The sequence below is a fragment of the Bidens hawaiensis genome, unplaced genomic scaffold (assembly GCF_021521415.1).
Source record: "Bidens hawaiensis isolate Kalapana, Puna unplaced genomic scaffold, B.hawaiensis_p1.1 tig00051251_1, whole genome shotgun sequence".
NCBI classification, from domain to species: domain Eukaryota; kingdom Viridiplantae; phylum Streptophyta; class Magnoliopsida; order Asterales; family Asteraceae; genus Bidens; species Bidens hawaiensis.
The window spans coordinates 56,503-72,328 of NW_027499173.1; the positions used below are offsets into that span (position 1 = coordinate 56,503).

The window sequence follows — 15,826 nt, forward strand, 5'->3', positions numbered from 1 at the left end:
AGCCCAAACCAGTTTATTTAATTAGTAAATAAACTATATTATTTATAACTATTATAAATAATAATCCCATCATATTTATATTCGTCGTTTACCGGTTAACAATTTAAGCGGGTTTTAGTTCGTTGCCCAAGGTGTAACTCTCACGGGTCACAACCCGGTCGGCCACGTTGACTTACCCGAACCGGTCCATAATTTCAACAGTCTCCCACTTGGACCGATTCGGTTAAGTTTCTTAACGCTGACAACCAGTGGTGCTCTAGCTACACATGGTTGCCCCCAACAGGTTATGACATTTTAAATTCATTAACCAAAAGCTCTTGGAATACACTATTGCAAGATAATGGAATAACAGTAATCGTTGTCATCTATCCTTTCAGTATAAGACATCAATTGAATAACGAGACACGGATCAAATCAATCTCATATGGCGTTCAATCATTATCGTTTTCGTTCTCGAGTCAAAGTGGTCCAATCAAACACACAATATGTTTGGGTGAGGCCTCACACTTTACCAGTTTGAATCAACGAAGGCGCCAAGATGTCTAACTGTTACATATCATGTAAGAGTACAGAATCCCATCTTGATTACATACAACTCCCACTGAACTTCAGAATACTCCCAACCAATGCCTTTATGACTGGCAGTTACGCGACATCGGTTAACACTGATCAAAGAATACCTTTAGTAAACGAAAGTTCTAATATGTATCTCAGGTCTAAGGATACTAAATGAGCATACCAATATCAAATGCATCTTATGACTAAGATCCATGAAGATGATTTGATGCGAGTTACATCCAACGTCATTCACAATGAGGTCTGTGAGTTTGGAAGTCAACCCCTTGAGTCCAAAGTCAGAATAGTCTTAATTCAAAATCGTTCCCACGAGTCTGACCGACTACGGATAATTTAGAATACAATATTCATGGATTAAACGTATTAAAATGAACACAGTTATAATATTCAACGTTTGCATAACCATTAAATCAAAAGTGAACTCAAAAGTATAACTGTTTAAATGTTCATACATCCAAATACTAAATCAAAATAAATTACTAGCCAATCTAAGACCGATAGCATCCCTGTGATGGTCATGCTTGTCCTGAGTCATCGGCTTAGTGAATGGGTCTGCTAGGTTTTGATCTATGTCTACTTTGCTTATTGAGATGTCACCTCGTTCCAGTATCTCCCGTATGAGGTGGAACTTCCTTAGAATGTGCTTGGCTCTGTGATGAGATCTGGGCTCTTTGGCCTGAGCAATAGCACCTGCGTTATCACAGAACACTTCAATTGGTTTGCGAATACTCGAAACCACCACTACACTATATATTCGGATCCCTTGAGTTTGAGTAAAACCAAGCAGCCTCTTTAGCAGCATCCGATGCAGCTATATATTCGGATTCGGTGATAGAATCCACCACTACACTCTGCTTGGAGCTCTTCCAATAAATAGCTCCTCCATTGAGAGTGAAAACGAAACCTGACTGTGAGTGAGAATCATCTCGGTCAGTCTGAAAGCTAGCATCAGTGTAACACCTTACAGTGAGCTCCTCTTCCACTCCCCCAAACACCAAGAACATATCTTTGGTCCTATTTAAGTACCTTAGAATCTTCTTTACAGCAGTCCAATAGGCCATGCCAGGACTCTGTTGAAAACGACTGGTCATGCTCAAAGCATACGAGACGTTAGGTCTGGTGCATAACATAGCATACATGATAGAACCAACCGCAGAAGCATATGGAATTGCTTGCATATGCTTAGATTCAATGTCCGTTGCCGAAGATTGCGATTTGCTCAACACGGTTCCATTAGTCATTGGAACAACTCCTTTCTTGGAGTTTTCCATTGAGAAACGTGCCATTACTTTGTCTATGTAAGTACTTTGACTTAGCCCTAGAATCTGCTTAGATCTATCTCTATAGATCTTTATTCATAGAATATATGTGGCTTCTCCAAGATCTTTCATTGCAAAACAAGATTCCAACCAGTGCTTAACTTCCTTAAGCATAGGAATGTTGTTTCCAATGGTCAGTATATCATCCACATACAAGATGAGGAATGATATAGTGCTCCCACTAGCCTTTCTGTAAACACAAGGCTCATCTTCATTTTTGACAAAACCAAACTCTTTGATTTTCTCATCAAAGTGAAGATTCCAGCTTCGAGATGCTTGCTTAAGTCCATAAATGGACTTATTTAATTTGCAAACCCTATTACGATATTTTGGATCGACAAAACCTTCAGGCTGAACCATATAGACATATTCAGAGAGATGTCCATTAAGGAAAGCAATTTTGACATCCATTTGCCATATCTCATAGTCATAATATCCAGCAATGGTAAGTAATATCCTTATTGACTTAGTCATAGCAACGGGCGAGAAGGTTTCATCATAGTCAACACCTTGAGTTTGAGTAAAACCTTTCGCGACTAGCCGTGCCTTATAGGTTTGTACATTTCCATGCTTGTCGGTTTTTCTCTTGAAAATCCATTTGCTCCCTACTGCCCGACTATCAGGGAGTAGCTCAACCAAGTTCCAAACTTGGTTATCCTGCATGGATTGCATCTCGGCGTTCATGGCATCTTGCCATTTCTCGGATTCCGGATCCAAGATAGCAGATTTGTAGTTAGTAGACTCTTCGCTAGACTCGGCTACTAATAAGACTTCGGGACCATATAGATGCCATAATTATCTAGAATTTGGTACGGGAGTCCTACTACTTCTGTGAACGCTTGTGTTCCCGTCTGATGTATCAGCAACAACAACTTGTTGATCAGATGCTCCAACTTCCTCAGCGGTTTTTTGTGGTTCTTGAATTTCTTCAAGATGGAAAATGTTATCTCCAGTTCCTCGATTGAGAGATTTCTTCTCAAGGAAGTGGCCTTTCCTCTTGATAGAAATCGTATTTGTATCAGGATGAAAGAAGTAATAACCGCCTTGGTTATAGTATCCGACGAAAACAACTTTTACGCTGCGGGGATCGAGTTTGTCATCAGACTCACTTGAGATGTAAGCATCACATCCCCATACTCTAAGGTAACACAATTTGGGCTTCTTTCCCTTGTGCTATATCTCATATGGGGTTTTGTCTATCTTCTTAGTTGGAGCTAGATTGACAATGCGGGTGGCGGTCATAAGGGCATACCCCAAAAGGAGTGAGGCAAGTTAGTTCTACACATCATCGATCGAACCATGTTTAGCAAAGTTCGATTTCTCCTCTCGCTCACGCCATTATGTTGGGGTGTGCCAGGCGGAGTGAGCTGTGAAACAATTCCATGCTCTTTTAGATGAGTGATGAACTCTGAGCTGAAATACTCTCCACCTCGATCGAATCGAAGCATTTTAATGGTTTTACCAATTTGTTTTTCCACTTCGTTTTGAAACTCTTTGAACCTTTCAAAAGTTTCGTGCTTGTGTTTCATAAGATACACATAAGCGTATCAACTATAATCGTCGATAAAAGAAATGAAGTATCTTTCATGGTTCTGAAAGGTCCACATACATCAGTATGTATGAGTCCTAACAGATCACTTGCTCGTTCACTTTTACAAGTGAAGGAGTCTTTGGCGAGTTTTCCAGCTAAGCAAGATTCACAATCATCAAACGAGTCCGGTCCTGTGGATTCAATAAAATACCTTTGGATTGGAGTCTTTTAACTCTTGCCTTGCTTATGTGGCCAAGTCGGCAATGCCATAGAAAAGTATCATTGATGCTAGTCTTGATACGTTTTGAAAGATGAAATACGTTATTATCTGGTTGAACATCAAAATCTCATAAATACCACTTCGAGGTTTAGCCTCAAAATAAAAGATATCGTTTAAGTAAGCAGAAATAGCCATGCCATTAAAAACGTACTTAAAACCTTGTTCAAGCAACAATGAAAATGAAATGATGTTTCTGGTCAAACCAGGAGCATACAAACAATTATTCAAAGGAAAAACTAGGCCAGATGGACAAGTAAAATGAAAAAATCCAGTTGCCAGAACTGGTACTCTCTTCCCATCTCTAACGATGAGTTCCATGCTGCCTTTATTCAGTTTCTTCCACTTCTCAAGCTCCTGCAAGACATTAACAATGTGTAAACCACATCCAGTATCAAATACCCATGTGTTGCTAGAGACAGTGAAAAGTTCAATAACGTATATGGAAATACCTAGAGAAGTGCCTTCACCATTGGCCTTCTTCTTTGCTATCTCAGCTAGATGCTCGGGGCAGTTACGCATCTAGTGCCCCATCTTGTTGCACTTGTAGCACTGGCGCTCCTCAGGAGGCGGCGGTGGTGCCTTTGCAACTTTCTTGTTAGTGTTGGTGGCAGATTTGGCAGCAACAGTAACTTTCTTCTTGCCTTTTCCCTTATAACCCTGATTCTTGGGTTTAGGCTTCTTTACACCAGCAGATCGGATCGTCAGAACTTGATTGGTCCTAGAAGGAATGTTTATCTCAGCCGTTTTGAGCATGTTGTGCAGCTCCGGCACTGTCTTTACCCAGCCGTTCATGTTGAAATTCATTACGAACTGGTCGTAAGAGATGGGGAGAGAGTTGAGGATGAAATCCGCTGCCATTTCATCGGGCATGGGATAATCAAGTTTCTTAAGCTGATTGATGTGCCCCTTCATCTTAAGAACATGCGCACTGATGAGAGAACCTTCTGCCATATTGCAACTAATGAGTTGTTTCATGGTATCGAACCGTTCTTGACGGGATTGTTTCTGGAACATGCCCTTGAGTTGTTCCAACATCTCATAGGAACCAAAGTCTTCTAAGCCCTTAGCGAGCTCAGAAGTCATGGTGGCTAGCATAATACAGGAGACATCATCCGAGTCATCCCTATTCTTCTCAAGAATTTTTCGAGCAACGACTGTGTTGTTTTCAGGCTCGGCTGGAACAGGTCCATCGAGAACATACAGTCGCTTTGCCATGGTGAGAACAAGTCTCAAGTTGCGGTGCCATTCGATGAAGTTGGTACTATTCAGTTTATCCTTCTCAAGGATAGACTTAAGGGCATAGGGGGAGTTTTCATTTGATGACATCTGATTAAAAAGCAAAGTAAATTAAATTAGTATTTTCGATGTTATTATCCTATTATTAATGACCCAGTTAACATTAATAAAATAGGGATTTGAGAATCTGGCTTCCAGTTAGTAATGGCAGCTGTAGCACACAACATTAGTAAGTGGTTAGGCAGACTGACAACGATTGCCAATTGTGAATAAAGCACAACTCTCGGTTATGAGGCCTATTAAGACAACAATTGCCTAAGTAGATACGTGTAGCCTCATCCATGCCCACTTTAGTCTTCAGACAGCTGTAGCATGTAACTGAAGAGTAAAGTAATAGTCGCCCTAGTACAGTCACGTGTGAAAGGGCCGGATGTGTCAACGAAACCCTTTCACCTTGAAGGGATAGGCTCTCAAACAAGTGCGGTGCTGTAGCTCCAAACACTTGAAATTTTGCAGTTTGCCTCAAGTGTGGCTTATAGTAGGATGGCATAAACTATTGATTTTAAAAATGGGATTAATTTTAGAATTTACCATATAGAGTAAAAGTCTAGTTTTACTGTATTAATCGGGACAACTTGATGAACCCTTTCATCTCTCAGGACATTTAGTTTTAAATAACCTATTAAAACTAAGTTTGTCGCGATATGACTAACCAATTTTAAGTTAATAGTTAAACTATTAAATTTATAAGGTTTTTGGAAAATCAAATTTAGTTTAATTTTGCAAAAACTTAATCGGTTAATAAAAATTTATTTTAATATATTTGGTATTAGGTTGGTGGTATTATAACCTATTATAATCAAGCAAGCAACCACAATAGCAAACAAGAATATGTAAATCTTAAATGGCCAAAAAGGTGATTGGTCTTGTTAGAGCCTATTAGCAAGACCAATAAGGTCAAAGGGGTCACAACACAAAAACAACCACATGGATGGACTCTTGGTGCATCCCGTCATCTTTGCTAACTCTCATTGACTTCAAGAACTTCGTGAGCTCGTCCTCGGTTTTCCTTCGGGTCTTCTTCATTACAATATTAAAAATACATATAATGAAAAACCAAACCCTATCTATTACAATTTTGAACCATCAAAGTGGCCAAAAACCATAAAATAAAACCGAAAAATAAAATACAACTTTGAACCATCCATATGGCCAAAATCAAACAAACAATCACACAAGGTCGGGCCAGATTTACATATTCAACAAAAATAAAATTGAGCAATATTTTGGTCAAATAAAATAAATAAAAATTGACCAAACCAAGATTGCTTAAAAACATATCTAGATCAAAAACTTCAACTAGCTTGAAGTTTATGATGTAGATCCGGTGAAAAGACCGGATTCGACTCGTATGTTGTAACCAAGGCTCTGATGCCACTGTTGGGTTCCAGTGGTGATCAGTCAACGATTTAACAATTAAACCCGGTTTTAATTGTAAAGGTTTCATAGACATTAATCATATTAATAAGAGATTACACAGCGGAATATTAAAACCAATAATCATCACTTTTAGGAAGCGTACAGGATCTGGTTACAAACAATACGAGTACGAGAAATAATATACGATATATTGTTAACTACCGATGAGATAAATAATACCTCGATTAATGATTAACCGGTTGAGACACCGAGGTTCAACGAACGAGTGTTAGTTGACGAACCGAAGAAACGAGCGGTGGCGGTGGTGCGATACAGTAGTAGCGGCAGCGGCGTACTAGATGGCGGCGAGCGACGATGATTCGGTGGTGGTTTGCGGCAAGCTACAGCAGCAACCGGTGGCACCTTAAAGCAACCGATGATGGTGCTTGTTTGCTTGGTTCTGTTAATCGGCCAGAAAGTGAAGAGGGGTTTGGTGGTTGTATAGCTCCTCTTTTCTTAGAGGCTAATCAACACGTAGGTTTTGTTATAATTATTATTAATATCATATGAGATTATTTATATAAATAATCTCAAACTATTAATATTAAAACATAACCGGGCCTAAAGTCCAACTCGTTTCAACTCTCGTTTAAAGCCCAAACTAGTTTATTTAATTAGTAAATAAACTATATTATCTATAACTGTTATAAATAATAATCCCGTCATATTTATATTCGTCGTTTACCGGTTAACAATTTAAGCGGGTTTTAGTTCGTTGCCCAAGGTGTAACTCTCACGGGTCATAAACCGGTCGGCCACGTTGACTTACCCGAACCGGTCCATAATTCCAACAATAGTTTGGTTTATCTTTGTATTTGTATTTGATTTGTTTCATATCTTGAATTGAATTCGATCCTTTATTTAAAGAGGTCTTATTCATTAATGAAGGATGATTTTGGAGATTATAACAAACTATTATAGTATCACAGCCATAACCATTTTTTTCCTCCTACGATCCTGCAGTCAATCATCTGCCCTCTCAACCTATACATATATATATATATATATATATATATATATAGGTATTAGATCATTTCAGAAGTTTTTTTTACAGAGAGAAGTGCGAGAAGTGAAGGTGTAACTCCATTAATCCCTAATTTCACTCCCTTTCTTATTGTGTAGGTGTGTATGTACGTGTGTAGGTACGTATTTTTGTATATGTGTATGTATGTGTGTAGTTATGTAGGTTTAAATGTGGCTCGGTACGTTTGTATGTGTGTAGGTAGGTTTGAATGTGTGTAGGTACGCTTGATATGTGTGTAGGTAGGTTTTAATGTGTGTAGCTAAGACATAAATACAACCAACTAACATACATGTAGGTAACATCATAAGAAAGAGAGTGAAATTATGGATTAATGGAGTTACACCTTCACTTCTCGCACTTCTCGCTGTAATATCACTTCTCGCAAGATGCATCCCTATATATATATATATATATATATATATATATATATATATTCTTTTCTTTTTGATCTCCGATGACTGAAAAATATGGTTCCTTGGCTACGGCAGAGGCAAAAGCACTACACCCGGTTTACTTCGTTAACAATATCCAAAACAAGATCCCTTCACTTGATGGGACATCCGTCACCTACTCACAATGGGTAAAGCTATTCACCCTTCACGCTAAAGGGTACAGAGTTCTATCAAATATTGACGACACACCACCACCGGTTGCATCTGATGCGTCTTACAAGACATGGACAGAAGTCGATGCATCGTTCAACAATGGATCTATGGCACACTTTCAATACAGTATCTTTCTCATGTTCTCGACACCAACGCAACGGCACAACAGGTTTGGAACAAACTCAAATTATCTTTTTATCTAATAAGAAAGCTCGTGTTGCCGCCTTAGAGAAGTTTTCAAATCTGACTTTGGTAGCTTGTTCTTCCCTCAATGATTATTGTCAACAGCTACAAGATTTGGGTGAACAATTGAATGATGTTGGCCATAAGGTAGATGAATCTCGTCTCATATGTCAACTCGTCTCCAGGATTCCTCGTGAATATGACGCTGCTGCCACTATCATGAATTTATCTAACTTATCTTGGGATGAAGCACGAACCGCCATTGATCTTGAGAGGCAGCGACAAGAGGCTAGACCCTAGTCCACTCCCGCTGTTCTTGCTGCCCTAGCTCAACATCAGACCCAACAACCTCAACCACTACAAATCATACAAGCAAAACCGGGAATAATAATTCACAAGGATCTGGTAACGGATACAATGGTTTGGGATATATGGGTAACAACTATCAACAAGGTTATCGTGGTCGTGGTCGCGGTCGAAGAGGCGGCCGAAGTTACATTAGGGGCAGGGGTCGTGGTTCATACCAACGATATCCACATCAGTTTTTAACCCACATCCACATTGGAACAACCCACCACCTTGTCCTCACCCTATCCAAGGTGGATGGCCTAATTCGTGGGGTGCATCTTCATCTTACAACAACTACATCTCACCACAACAAACTCAATATTAGCAGCCCACAATCGGTATTCCTCAACAACAACCTAACAATGCCTCGACCCAATTAGCTTATGCCCCACCCGGTTTTCCAGCCCAACAACAATTTAATCCTATGAATCCAACAGAACTGGGTCAAGCACTCCAAGAAATGAATCTTCAAAATGACCCATGATTTATGGACTCGGGAGCCTCGTCGCACATCACTTCCCATGTAGGTAAGACACAAAACCCATCTACTTTATCTTATAATAGCAATATTTTTGTTGGTAATGGTCAATTATTGCCTATCGTCGGAATGGGTCACTCTAACTACCAATTACCTAATTGTATTTATAAACTAAATAACATACTTTTAGCCCCTCAAGTCTTTAAATATTTGTTATCCGTTCGAAAATTTTCTACTAATAATCATGTATCCATTGATTTTGACCCCTATGGTTTTCTTTGAAGGACCTTGCGACGGGAAGGCACCTTGCCAGACATGATAGCACTGGGGATATCTATCCGTTCACCAAACCTACCTTTCCTTCTGCTGCCTGCCTCGTAACTTCACCAACTTCCACGTGGCATAACTATCCTGGACATCCTGGAGTTAAAATGTTGCATTTACTTTCTCGTCGTTTATTTATTTCATGTAAACATAACAATTTGAATTCGAATTTATGTCATGCATGTCAAGTTTCTAATAGTAAATGATCGCCCTTTTTTGATTCAAATTCTTTTACCGTTGCACCTTTCAATATTATTCATTGTGATTATGGACCTCGCCAATTTTGAGCAACAATGGCTACAAATACTATATGGTCCTCATTGACAATTTTACCAACTACGTGTGGGTCTATCCTTTGAAATTTAAATCTGAAACGTTTCCCACATTCATTAAATTTCATCTGTTAATTGAAACTCAATTCCAAGTTAAAATTAAATCTTTTCAATGCGACCTCGGGGGCAAATTCGATAACAATGAATTTCACAAATTTGCAGCTAATCAAGGGCTAGTTTTTCAGTTCTCTTGCCCTCAAACCTCTCCTCGGAACAGTAAGTCCGTACGTATGATACAACACTTAAATGATATCATACGTCCATTCCTCATGCACGCCAATTTACCCTGAGATTTTGGGTCGAAGATCTTCATACTACCGCCTACCTACATAACATTCTTCCAACAAAAAGCCTAAGCCTTTATACACCTACTTTTGCATTATTTCAACGACACCCCACTTATGATCACATTCGTGTGTTCGGGTGTGCCTGTTATCCAAATGTTTCGGCAACCCAAACAAACAAATTACTTCCTCATTCTACCCGGTGCGATTTATTAGGATATCCACAAAAATTCCGAGGCTATAGATGCCTTGATCTCCCCTCGGGACGCGTCCACATTTCCCGTCATGTGATTTTTGATGAAAATTCATTCCCTTTCAACAAACTACTTCACACTAACCATTTTAGTTTTCTTGATGAACCTCAATTTTCTCAAAGCTTCTCATTTCCAACTACACAACCAACAAACCCCCCACCATCCCACTCCGTCAAACCTACCCCCACCAAACAAACTGATCCTATTAATTCACCGACCCACTTAAACACTACCACACCTTTAAAACATCAAAAAATCTTCCCAATCCAGCCATGTACATTCCCAACCATATCTGTTCCAACCCAATCCTCCCAAGCATATCTACCAAACTTACAAACTGACCAACATCCTATGACTACTAGATCCAAGGCTGGTATCACTAAACCCAACCCAAAATATAATTTAAATATTTCCACTAGTATGCCTATATCTCCCATACCTAAATCCTATCATCAAGCCCTTTCTGATCCGAACTGGTGACAAGCAATAGCCAACTAATTTAGTGCCTTAAAAGATAATGATACATGGGAACTTGTGTCTTATCCGACTCATAATCCGGTAATTCGATGTTTATGGTATTTTGTCACAAATTTAGAGCCGATGGGTCGCTCGAATGATATAAAGCTCGTTTGGTTGTTAATGAAAAATCACAAATAGTGGGTATTGATTGCAAAGAAACATTTAGCCCGGGGTTAAACCAACAACTATCAGAACCGTCCTGTCGATTGGTCTATCTAAAGGGTGGCCTATGCATCAATTGGATGTTTTATAAGCTTTTTTGCCTGGGGATTTTCAAGAAACAGTTTACATGTATCAACCGGCGGGTTTCGTTGATCCGTCAGCCCCTCACCATGTGTGTAAATTGATGCGCTCACTTTATGGTCTTAAACAGGCACCTCAGGCTTGGTATATGCGGTTTTATAATTTTATTACAGCAAAAGGTTTTATAAGTAGTGTATGTGACAATTCGTTATTTGTTTACCCTCAAGGTAAGGGCGTGGCGTATCTTTTATTATACGCGGATGACATTGTTCTTACAACCTCATCTCAAACATTAGTTGATAATATTATTTGTTTACTATCTGCGGAGTTTGCGATGACAGATCTAGGGTCACTTCATTTTTTGGGGATCACGGTTACTCGTAATTCATGTCGCTTATTTTTATCTTAATCCCAGTTTGCGACATACATTCTTCAAAGAGCGGATATGTCGTCATGTAAACCTTGTGCCACACCAGTAGAGACCGGCTCCAAGTTGAGTGCTGATAGCGGTCCTCTATTAGAAAATGGTACGGAATACTGTAGTCACTTTCAACAACAATTATGTTTATTTATGCACGCTCCTCGTGCACCTCATATGGCTTTCATGCGACGTCTCCTACGCTACATTCGCAGTTGACTAGATCACGATTTACAACTCTCGGCATCGCCTATCCATTGTCTAACAACCTATTCCGATGCCGACGACGAGGGGGGGGGGGGTGTTGTCCGAACTCTCATGGCTCTACTTCGGGTTACTTTGTCTTCTTGGGTAGTAACTTGATCTCTTGGTCCTCTAAACGGCAAGCTACTATTTCTCGTTCTAGTGCTGAAGCAGAATACCGGGTGTCGCCAATGCTGTTGCTGAAATTTCTTGGCTTCGTAATCTTCTGATGAAACTGCATGTCCCTTTACATCGGGCTACTGTGTTATATTGTGATAATGTTTCAGCTTTTTATTTGTCGGGTAATCCCGTTCAGCATCAGCGTACTAAACACGTGGAGATTGATATTCACTTTGTTCGAGAGCAGGTGGGTAACATTCGTGTCTTACATATTCTTGCCTCTTATCAGGATACTGACATTTTCACGAAAGGTCTTCCTCGTCCGTTGTTCGATAGTTTCAAGTCCAGTTTGAACGTTACACCAGCTCCAACTGTGGGGGTGTATTAGACGATAAAGTTATCTTCAAGATATTATTCAAATATAGTTTGGTTTATCTTTGTATTTGTTTCATGATTTGTTTCATATCTTGAATTCTATTTAAAGAGGTCTTATTCATTAATGAAAGATGATTTTGGAGATTGTAACAAACTATTAGTTTCTCCTCAAGCTAACGGTGTTAGTATTTTGAAAGGAGTCAGTTTTAAGCATTTTGAAACCACAAGAACATAAATGTATCATTTTGATGTCTAGTGGCACATTTTGAGCCCGCCAAAAAACCACATGGGCGAAATAGGAAATTTTTCTATAAAACCTAACAAAAGTTTCAAACCATATATTCTTGACTTGTATGATACATTATAAAAAAATAATTAGGCATTTTAATGCTATGGAGATTTAATAAACATTCTACTAATTAAATGTTGTTAGACTATATCAAGACCTTCGAGAGTGCTTCTTGGAGCAGCATTTCTATAGGCATAATAACATGAACACTAGATCAGCAGAAGTGTCACATTTGAGCCCGCAACAAGTGCTAGACTTTGAATTTATCTAGATTCTCGACAAGAATGTTCAAAATCTGCACATAACAGAAAAAACTAAATAAATGATTTAAATAACATAAACGAACATATTCATAATTTATACAGACCAAGTGGATAAAATGTAGCACGTGGCCCCGTGCCATAAATATTTTCCGTTTTACCCACAAAGAGCTCATGGAGCTGTTTTTGTTTGCCCATGTAGTACTATTTCCACCTTAGCACGGTTAACTGTGGAACTCTACTCTCGTCCACTAGCATGAAGCCTAAAGTGCGTTGGTAATTTAAGAGGCGAGACATTTACTTATAAACCATGAATTTCTCCAATCCAAGGCCGATGTGAGATTTGCCTAGGGTGTTACCACCCCCTTCCCCTTGACTCATCGTCCTCGATGAGTGTTGCCCCACCATCAAATCCAGGATGTGGGATTCGCCTAAGGTGTAGCTTGCGACACCTTCTGGGAGTCACCATCCTTCATGAGGTTTTCCCCACCATCCCGAAACCATTTGTAACATCCGATTTATGTAGACACTTTCAAAGAGGTCACCCATCCTAGTACTACTTTCATCTGAGCAAGCTTAAATGTGAAGTTTTCCTCTTGTCTACTAGCATTAAGCCCAAAACGTGTTGGTGATTTAAGAGGCGGGATATTTACTTATGAACTAAAAATCTCTTCCGTCTACAACCAATATGGTATTAGCCTAATGATTGAAATACACTTAGGACCAATCCAGTTCGTCATTCCAGATGAAAAAGAACTGTTCCCGGACATACTAAAGGTGGGCGGTAGCATTTGTTCCCTCTCCAAACAGTGCCTTATAATCACTCCTCTTAAAAGGAAATCCGCCAACCAACCAAATACACAAATTTAACAATATATTTATAATAACCCGAAATCCATCTGAGATAATAACTTACAATGATCATAATAGTGCTAGTTCTAGATTAATAATCTTATCATAATATTATTAATATCTATAATATATATTAACGAAACCATAAAAATCCTACGTGTCGCGATGTGGTCGCTCCCCCTTTTTTTGGAGTCACCATACTTGTTTGATATTTAAATGGAGCATTCTCATGCATTTGAACTGAATTCACGGGTACGATTCTTATCAAACCCAGATATTTCTTAAACGGGTTATAACATCTCATTAAATTAAAAACCATTCTCACCAAATATTTGATATAAAAATCATATAAAGTATAGATACTAAAAAATTAATATCTGATTTATTTAAAAAAAAGATATATATTATTTATAATAAGGAAAACAATTTTAAAGTAAAATTGTAAATGGATCTTTTTTTTATTTTATCTATTACAGCTATTATTATTTGATTTACCATTTGTTTTTAGATGTATTTTGTTAGTTATTATTTTATATATAATATGAGCTTTGGAATATGCGACTTAAAGAATGTTTATTCAAGCTAAAACATTTAAGGATCGTTTTCGCTTATAGGTAAAAGTGCATTTGGTTAACCTAAAATACATGTAGTCGCTCCCCTTTTTTTGGAGTCACAAGATTTGTTTGATTTTAAATAGAGGTTGTTCATGCATTTGACCCGAATTCATGGATATGAGTCTTATCGAACCCGAATATTTCTTAAACGGGTTATAACATCTCATTAAATTAAATACCAATCTCACCAAATATTTGATATAAAAATCCTATAAAGTAAGGATACTACAAATTAATATCTGATTTATTAAAAGAAGATATATATTATTTATAACTAAAAAACCAATTTTATAGTAAAAAAATAAACAGGTCTTGGGTCTCATCAAACCCATATAGCTTTTAAACCGGGTTATAACATCTCATTTATTTGTGAAACAATTTATCATCAAACCATAAGTATATTATTAACTTTCATACTATAGAAAAATAAAAATTCATAAAATAAATAAATATTAGAAACAAATAAAATAAAACAACCTCCGTAATACGGGGGATAAAAACTAATATATATATATATATATATTACGCTAATGCTTAACGTACGGTAGGTACGCGAGACGCTTAAAGGCAAAAACTTAAAACGCTCAGAAAATGCTCACAAAACCTTAAACGCTCATTACACGCTCAAAAATCGTCTTTTTGAAAAAAAGTGAAAAATTGATCGATTAACCATCCAAAACTGTTTTTCTGGTGAAGAAATGATTGATTGGATATGTATTGACGATTCCAAGATGTTTGGATGTGATTTCATGGATCGATTTGTGAAAAACGGAATTCGCGTACGTATTTGTACGATAAACATTAGTGTATTGGATCTTTTCTCTCTCTATATATATATACATATTCATTTACTTACCATTTACGTTGAAATATGATGATACAAATAATATAAATTTAGGGTAAAGTTAAAATACAAAGGACAACAAAAATGAGAAGAGTGAGAAGGAATCTAGTCCATTGATATTAGATTTGAATGGCTGAGATTAATTTATTAAATAAAAATTGATGAAAAGGACATGAAGGTAATAATCCATCTTTGTTGACTTTCTCTCTCCACATGCAAGGCGCATCTCAATTCACCCATCATTTTAAAATGTCCATAACTTTTTCATACGACATTATTTTTTTAAAAAAAAATTCACCATAATAATAAGCGTTTTTTTATCTTTAATATGAGTATCATATTGTTATAGAAAAATAAAAAAAAATTAATGGGTTTTTTAATTGTGTTTTTTTGTTGTTCATTGTGTCATTGTGTAATATGTTGTTTCAATTGTGTTTTACGTTTCAAGTCATTGTGTTATACGTATTCATCATTGTGTCTTACGTTTTAGGTCATTGTGTTATACGTATTCACCATTGTGTCTTACGTTTTAGGTCATTGTATTATACGTATTCACCATTGTGTTTTATGTTTCGAGTTATTGTGTAACATGCATTAAGCATTGTGTTTTATGTATTAGATAAAAAGACACACTAGTGTGCGAAAAGACACAATGACGAAAAGACACAATGATAAGCGAAAAGACACAATGGTGTGCGAAAAGACACAATGACGAAAAAAACACAATGATAAGCGAAAAGACACAATGGTGTGCGAAAAGACACAATGACGAAAAAAGACACAATGATAAGCGAAA

At 37.7% G+C, this 15,826-nt stretch overlaps 1 protein-coding gene across 1 annotated transcript; it reads left to right on the plus strand.

Annotated features, from left to right (window-relative positions):
* Positions 1–7,899: 7,899 nt before the first annotated feature.
* On the plus strand, positions 7,900–8,533 carry LOC143598917 (uncharacterized). The gene is made up of 2 exons (XM_077077006.1): positions 7,900–8,176; positions 8,220–8,533. The coding sequence occupies exons 1-2, from the start codon at positions 7,900–7,902 to the stop codon at positions 8,531–8,533; spliced, it is 591 nt and encodes a 196-aa protein (XP_076933121.1).
* Positions 8,534–15,826: the final 7,293 nt, after the last annotated feature.

Excerpts from the sequence above, each read along its gene's own strand:
- LOC143598917 (XM_077077006.1), top strand. The coding sequence starts at position 7,900 with ATGACTGAAAAATATGGTTCCTTGGCTACGGCAGAGGCAAAAGCACTA. Across the intron at positions 8,177-8,219 it reads TATGGCACACTTTCAATACA|GTTTGGAACAAACTCAAATT; the intron begins GTATCTTTCTCA and ends ACGGCACAACAG.